Source organism: Mizuhopecten yessoensis, unplaced genomic scaffold, assembly GCF_002113885.1.
Source record: "Mizuhopecten yessoensis strain PY_sf001 unplaced genomic scaffold, ASM211388v2 scaffold5145, whole genome shotgun sequence".
Taxonomy (NCBI): Eukaryota; Metazoa; Mollusca; class Bivalvia; order Pectinida; family Pectinidae; genus Mizuhopecten; species Mizuhopecten yessoensis.
This window is the reverse complement of record NW_018405902.1, coordinates 123,681-131,862: the sequence shown is the minus strand read 5'-3', so window position 1 is coordinate 131,862 and position 8,182 is coordinate 123,681. Positions and strand designations below refer to the sequence as shown.

Below are 8,182 nucleotides of genomic sequence, written 5' to 3'. Positions count from 1 at the left end.
CACTACTGCCTACAATGACAGGATCTGGTACAGTCTCATTAGGTTGTAGAATTCTCTGTAGATCTCTGTCTACTTACCGAGGACACTACTGCCTACAATGACAGGATCAGGTACTGTCTTATTAGGTTGTAGAATTCTCTGTAGATCCTGTCTACTTACCAAGTCCACTACTGCCTACAATGACAGGATCTGGTACAGTCTCATTAGGTTGTAGAATTCTCTGTAAATCTCTGTCTACTTATCGAGAACACTACTGCCTACAATGACAGGATCAGGTACTGTCTCATTAGGTTGTAGAATTCTCTGTAGATCTCTGTCTACTTACCGAGGACACTACTGCCTACAATGACAGGATCTGGTACAGTCTCAGTAGGTTGTAGAATTCTCTGTAGATCTCTGTCTACTTACCGAGGACACTACTGCCTACAATGACAGTATCTGGTACAGTCTCATTAGGTTGTAGAATTCTCTGTAGATCTCTGTCTACTTACCGAGGACACTACTGCCTACAATGACAGTATCTGGTACAGTCTCATTAGGTTGTAGAATTCTCTGTAGATCTCTGTCTACTTACCGAGTACACTACTGCCTACAATGACAGGATCAGGTACTGTCTCATTAGGTTGTAGAATTCTCTGTAACTCTTGAAAAAAGTCCATAAATGGTAATACACCTTCCATGTAGAATTCTCTCAATCTAAAATGGAAGTTAAAACACCTTGGTTAATATACTACCAACCAGAGATGATATGTTTGAAGTAAATATAATTGAAATAACTAAAAGAAATTGCTTTTATTGGAAATACTTATGAACAGGAGAGAGATAGGTTCAAATATACAAATACATGACTGTACATATATCATACAAGGAAGAGTTTTAGTGAAGTGAGCTGCCAGCTACACCATGTACCTGTAAAATTCTCAATACATTGCTAACTGACCACTCCTACACTTCTCTGAATCTGACCTGATTGTAAAGTTATCTAGCATAGTTGATTGTAGAATAACTATCTGACCACCCTTGCACTTCCCTGACTAAGCCAGGGCTTCCAGTTGACCTTTGACATTTAACAATTTCAGAAGTCGAATAAGAATTTCCTGATGTTTGAAAGGTTACAAAGCATGTCAAATTTACATGTGACCTTTAATTTCGAACCCAAGAGTCTAAGTTCATTTTGGGGAGTCAAGAATGTGCTCTCCGTCTGTAAAGTTATCTAGCAGATTTGACAGTAGCCTAGCTTAGCTAGCTGACTACCCTAAACCTCCATGACTGACCTGTCTGTAAAATTATCCAGCAAAGTTGGCTGTAGGATAGACTGTACTTGATCCAGAAGCTCCTTTAAGGACAAGTCTGGGCTCTGTACAAATAAACCATATCAAATCTTCTAATAAAGTATACAAAAAAAAGAAAACAAAAAACATACATATTGTCTATCTCACGCTTTGATGGAAATTGAGCTAAGTGCAAAATCTAACCAAAGTCAGCTGAACGTAGGTTACTTCACCTTAAATTTTTACATTGGTGTACTCCTCAACATATATCTTCATGTACATCGGAATTTTGATAGTACTGGAAAATACATGGAGCTAAACACAAAGTTTGACCAAGATGTACAATGTAAGTACAATGTATCGCAACTTCATTTGAAGACCAAATACAGTTAATTATATAAATTCTCCTTTCAGATACAGTGTGTGTGTACATTGCTGGTAGTATAAAAACAAGACATATTAAATTGACAGCTTACATTTTTTAGGGAGAAATTATCTTCAGTCTGTTCAAAGGACATTTAACATGTTCATTTATTGCTAAATGGACTTTCCCAAAAATAAATACTTGGTAATGATATTTTGACCTGTAATAATTTCAAAATTGTGGTCATGAAGTCCCGTTTCTCAGTTTCTGTGAATTTCTGATACATGTATCCTGGAACCTGATGGCCAATCCCAATCATCGGCTCTGTTGTGTCTCGTTTCTTCATTTCACAGTACTCGTATATCAGAGCTAGTAGCGCCACCTTGTGAGGAGTAACATGTTCATGTAAAGGCTTCTGTCCGTGGGCGCCAAACACAAATAAGTCGGTTTTACTGGAAGTTGTCATTGTCACTTGTTTGTCCTTTGATTACCATCTGTTAATTATAACCACTTATCTCTTCATATCCGGAAATGTTGAACGGATAATTATCTAAAATAAATTTAAGAGAACAAGTTACTTACAGTATTTTTAATATCTTCATAAAAAGCTACTGTCACTTTGATTTCAAACCACATATATATGCAAATAAAAAATTGGATACAAGAAGAGTTAGGACATCGAAAATGTAAAATAGGTCATAACATTGTCAATATGAATACATTCCTCATTGAAATTCATTATTGGTTAAACAGAATATTTTCCAAACATTTTGTCAAATAGTATGGTTCTATGAAATACCTAACCAGAAGTTAGCAGAACATCATTCAATTTTTTTATTGTAAGTATTTTACAATGTGTTACTCTGCTTTGTGGGTATATATTTAAGCATTAAACTGCTTTCATTTAACATTTGTAGGCAATATAAATTCCAAATTGTTTAGTTAATTTCCAGTTGGCACTCATACTGACAATGAATGTTTATGCATGTATTTAATTATCTTTTTAATGTTTTTAATCTGATAGAAAATAACAATTAATCAAAATTAGCAAGCAGTTCAAATGAAATGCATACATCTTCCAGGAAGAGTCCTGTATAGGTGGTAACTTGTATCTATAATTAGGCCTATCTAAATAATAACATTGCAATATTTCAAACGACATCAACAATTCGGTCACAGGCCTAGGGTTGACATAGATGATGTTAATAGAAAATAATTGGTTTGATTTTTGGCAGTCTAACATTATAACCAAAAATTGATCAAAGTTATATATACACTTGAATAATATACCAAATAAGGTAATTAAATATACCTGTCATCATAAGTTCATATGACTGTTGTTTTTTGTAAGAGTGTTAAAGCTGAACAAAACAAAAAACTTCCAAAGCAATACATACAGATACATTAATTTCACAATACAAGCATATAATGTACGGGATACATACATATATATCTATTCAAATATTACAAATTTAGTGTGTACTCTATACAGGTACACATGTGTATTATAACATACATCAAATCTTATCTTATCTTAGGTCAAGAAGACAGTTAAAATGATGGCTATATATATATATAGGCAGCACACTAGAACTAGAAACGGTACAAGATCTTACTACATCATCACTGGTCTAATCTTTTAACCTGATCTGTATTGCTATCATAACATATATGTAAATTTATTTCTAGTATTTATGCTCTAGAAAGCTAAAAAGGATCATGATTTGATACTAGGTCAAGTTAAAGCAGTCTAGGTACTATATGGTAGCATGCACCTTCATCAGCCTCACAGATCTAGAGCATGATATGCTGGTCGGGACTGAATTGCCAAGGTAAGGCATTATGAATATACTGGATAAGCTCATATATTTTAGTGATTGGTTTTTACATACCAGGTAATAAACTTCTGAATTTTAAACCTTAACCGTCTACCAGTAGTGCATTTAAAACACGGTAAACCGTATATTTGAACTTTACTTACTGGAAACAATGTTAGAGGTTATTCAATCGTTTGGTATTATATCATCTATTCTAAACAACAATTTGCAAAAAGGGAATCAGGACTCATAAGTGTGTTAAAGAAATAATCTTTATATCTATCAGGTTAGATTATATTTATAATCATGATCAGGCTCTCAAATTTATAACTTTTTTTTATCCCAGGATAATCAATTGACAATTATTCTACATATTCTTCTTTTAGCAACCATAATTTTGTGTATTTTCAAACAGATTATGTATGTACTTAAAATCCAGATCTATTTACCCAGGATGTTAACTTTATTTGTAATTATAATTTCTCTGTATAAACTAGAACACTGACAGGTCAGTAAGGGCCCCGTCTTGTGGCAATATATCTCCAATAATCATCAAGAAGCAATCTGCCCATATAGCTGATGAGCTTGACGTTTGACATTTGGACTTCAAAAAGAATCGCAAGGAAGCAAAATATACATTTTATATGTACTATGAAGTGAGTCTTGTTTCCTTCCACCTAAATATTTGCTGAGCTAAGAAATGTAAATACCGGTGCAATACTCATTTGTTAGCTTTGATTTGTTTTATTTCACCTTATATCCCTCCTCCATCAAGAGCCAGGGTCAAAGTCAGAGATCCACTTTGTCTTGGACCTTTGGACCCAAATGACCTTGTCCATTAACCCAGTGACCCTGATCTTTGGTCAGTTGACTTAATCTTTAATTCCGACCGACTTTGCTTCTTGATATCAAAACAAAATGTTCATCAGTGAAAAATACAAAACTTGACCTTGACCCTTTGGACCCCGTAACCTGGACCTAAGGTCAGTTGACTCAGCTGTGTTAAGTTCTGAACAACATTGCTTCATAATGTTATAACAAAATGTTCATCAGGGAAAAGGTACAAAAATTAACCTTGACCTTTGACCCAATGACCTTGACCTTTGGTCAGTTGACTCCTTGTTTAACTCTGATCAACTTTGCTTTAAATTGTCATAACAAAATGTTCATCAGTGAAAAGATGTAAAATTTGACCTTGACTTTCGAACCTAATGACCTTGACTTTTTACCTCAATGTGTATTTTTGTGAACTGAACATATTGACCAAGTTTCATGTACATTGGTCAATAAATACCAAAGTTATCAGCCAGGAACATAGTTTGTGGACGGACAGACAGACAGACAGGCAGACAGACAGACAGACAGAGTGATTACTATAGACCACCCGTATCTCAGATACAGGGCCCTAATTAATTAGGTTCAGTTTCGATTATTAACCCCACCCCCTGGTATACCATTTTTAACTAATCCCATTACAAAATTGTGGGATGGCATTGTCCACATTACACCAACAGATTCCTAATGAGTAAAACAATGATAGAAATATGTTTGTTTTTTCTAACTGGGCTTCTATTTCATTTGGAATAATTTATCAACTGATCATGTGACTTTGATTTACAGTGATGTGACGACAGCTAAATGAGTTCTTGGGCATGAATAAACACATACAGTAAACGTCTCACTTTTGATAACCTCATGACCTTGGGTAGTGATTACTGCTAGCTTTATATATATTTATAGCTAGGTAGGTTGGAATTCCTGCAATACCGAGTAACTTCTGGAAACTTTTTGAATGTTAACAAATCTCCAAACAGTGCCAGGAATATAGGTTACTTCATAAATACACTCTTGGTAAGCTATATGTGGTAACTAAAATATAAGAGGCTTGAGTAAGGAAGCTGGCCATTATTATGATAGCTGCTAACTGAGCATCAATCAAAGTCGCATACTAGAAGCTTATCAAAGTAAAACTGCTATAGAGTTATACAGAATCCAATATTAAAATCTTCAATAGAACAACTGCACATTGGTGTGAAAGTTACACAAAAAGATTCTATGTCCAATCTTCTTAGAAATATTGATCAATGATATTAAGTGACCAGTTTCTGTGCCTGTCTATATTTATAGCACACATAATTGTATTCACTCTAGATATGATACGTTACCTCCATAGTCAAAAATAATGAAAGTGTATAATCTGGAGAAAATGTTTACAGTATTATATTTACACTTGTATAGACTTCTACAAAATGTTTTGCATAGAATATACTAACCACAGTAATTTTATTAAGAAGGAAATTAACAGAAAAAAACATATAAGGACATCATACTTTTTGACACTGCCTGTAGAATAGCCAGATGATGAACCAAAGCACATGATTTTGTTTACAGAAGACAAAGATGAAGCGTATATTTCTATGGCTTCTATTTCAGTAGAAAAGCTACTTTTCCATGTGTGTTTGAGTAGAATAGTGTGAATTTACTTGTTTCTTCTTCATTTTCTTCAACATTAGACATTACTTTCACTAACGAAATGAAAAAGACATGAGGGCTTACAGTATGCATGCAGCAATGTGCAATATGTCAGGGCACAGAAACAGGTAGAGCACAGAAGCAGGTCCTCAGACGATAATTTATATAACTATAATTGGTAGACACACAGTTTTACTTTTAGGCACAAACTTTCAAGCCCAAATATATATGTATGTCTTTAGTCAGATGTACTGGAATACCTGCAAATCTGGCTATATAGGCAGATTTGGCTATATAATATTGTTATATATGACTATACATACCGGTATATAGAGCGAATGTAAACAAACAAATCAATCATGGTCGCAATTTCATGATACTCATTGAAAATTTGGTGGACAAACAGGTTAGTCGGTAAAACAAAAGGTTTTTATCCAACCCAATTTCCAGTGACTTTGTTGATTTTCATCATTGCAATTCACTAGCATATTTTATCCTCTGTATCTGATGGTTACAAAGGAATATTTACAATTTTTGTACAAAAACGACAAATATATTTCACTCCCAGCACATTAACAACTTTCACTGCATGTTATCGTTCCTACTCAGAAATATTTCCCTGAAAGCACACCTGAGGCATGAACCTTTATCTTAGGGATGCTTATCATAAGGAAGACATTGATGCGATATCAAATAGATACACGCTGTAATTTTATACTAATAAGGGACATATGTTGACAGGAAAGAAATGCAACGATGGAAATTCACCAAATCAATTAAAACTTATCTAGTCAGACAATAATCTTTTATTCACCAACTCACCTGCTTGGTTAACAATGTTATCAACGTGCAAGAGATCAATATTACCAGTATGGGATTGTTTGTTTACATTTGTCCTATATATATGTCACTATATAGCCAAATTACCACTGCTCCAGTACCTGTTAGTTTATAACTTCAATAATAGGGATCCTGCTTGATCCCTGCCAATAAAATTCTCCCTAATATTGGCAGGGAACAATTTTTTGTTTGAAACGTGTGACTATATTTTTGTATTTATTTATATTATCTGTCAATAAAATTCTTCCTTTTCTTGGTAGGAAATATTTCCAAATTTGAAATGTGTGACAGTTTTTCTTCTTCTTTTAAGTTAGCATTAATGTCGTTGAACATTTTAAAATATTACTGATCAGTAATACTCAGTCATATTTTCCAGGGCCTTATACAATGCACCAATGACTACTTTACTGTACTGCGACTCAGTAGAGCATAGGGTACTCCTATAATATATATGAGGCCGCTGGTCGGCTTATTTTCTATTGGATATATGATTTTGCCAAATGCTACGCAGCGCCAGTGTCAAAAGTAGATTGCCAAACCTCTAATGTGTGCTTGTTCACCTAAGCATCATTTGCACGGGGATACTTTGAGACGATTGTGAATCCCTGTGCAGGGATAATCCTGGAGGGGGCATTGACCCCGGTAAGGAGTTGTTTCGTACTAAATCCTGTTCGCTCTAAGGGTTGTCGCGCCCTTAATCCTGTTCACCCTGATTTTTTTTTTATTTATACGCTAATATAATAATTAATATTTAAATATATCAGAGACGTAAATACTACTGGCTTTATATGTCTCTGAAATCGAATATATCAACTTAACTTATATGATAACTTTCTACCTTGCTGTAAGGTTTATTTCATGTTGGTTTTTTTTATATAAAATTGATATAATGATATGGGAGACTAAGAAGACTTAAATTGTGACTTAAAACTACCAAATTTGAAAGTTTTTTTTTGTTTTAGGGCGAAACAACCCGGAACCATTGACCTCTCATATCTGAAATTGAACCCTCCTTGTTCTATTTTTTTAAAATTTATATATATAATGGCCCCTCTAATTTTGATATTGACTAAAAATTGCTGAAATGGCCCATTGCTCTCAAATTCCAGGATTTTCCCTGTTGTGGCAATGTGTTATCAGTAATCTGGCATTAAATGCACAAGCAAACAATGAATGAAGTAGATACCTCAAAACCGGAACTATTATAACACAACTGGGCTGCATCCGCGCAGAGCATACCGTGAAGATCAATCTGTAATGTCAATACATTCACAAATTTTCAACTTTACCGCCATATTGTTTTAAATTCGGAAGTCTTCTAATGAAAGAGGTGTTCCGAACAGTTTTTTCCAAAAAGTTTTATTATGTTGATTATTCAGAATCCTTACAAAGTAAAACAATTCGAAGGGTTTGTTTAA

At 34.1% G+C, this 8,182-nt stretch overlaps 1 protein-coding gene across 2 annotated transcripts in view; it reads right to left on the bottom strand.

Moving 5' to 3' along the window:
- Nucleotides 1–8,072, bottom strand: part of LOC110450301 (anaphase-promoting complex subunit 5-like) — a 31,671-nt gene extending 23,599 nt beyond the window's left edge. For both annotated transcript variants that reach the window (XM_021497758.1, XM_021497759.1), the window contains exons 1-4: nucleotides 7,951–8,072; nucleotides 1,856–2,185; nucleotides 1,275–1,357; nucleotides 575–696 (exon numbers count right to left, since the gene is read on the bottom strand). In XM_021497758.1, coding sequence (XP_021353433.1) covers nucleotides 575–696; nucleotides 1,275–1,357; nucleotides 1,856–2,101 — 451 coding nt within the window. In that variant the 5' untranslated portion in view covers nucleotides 2,102–2,185; nucleotides 7,951–8,072. The remainder of the gene's footprint in view (nucleotides 1–574; nucleotides 697–1,274; nucleotides 1,358–1,855; nucleotides 2,186–7,950) is intronic.
- Between the last annotated feature and the right edge of the window lie 110 nt (nucleotides 8,073–8,182).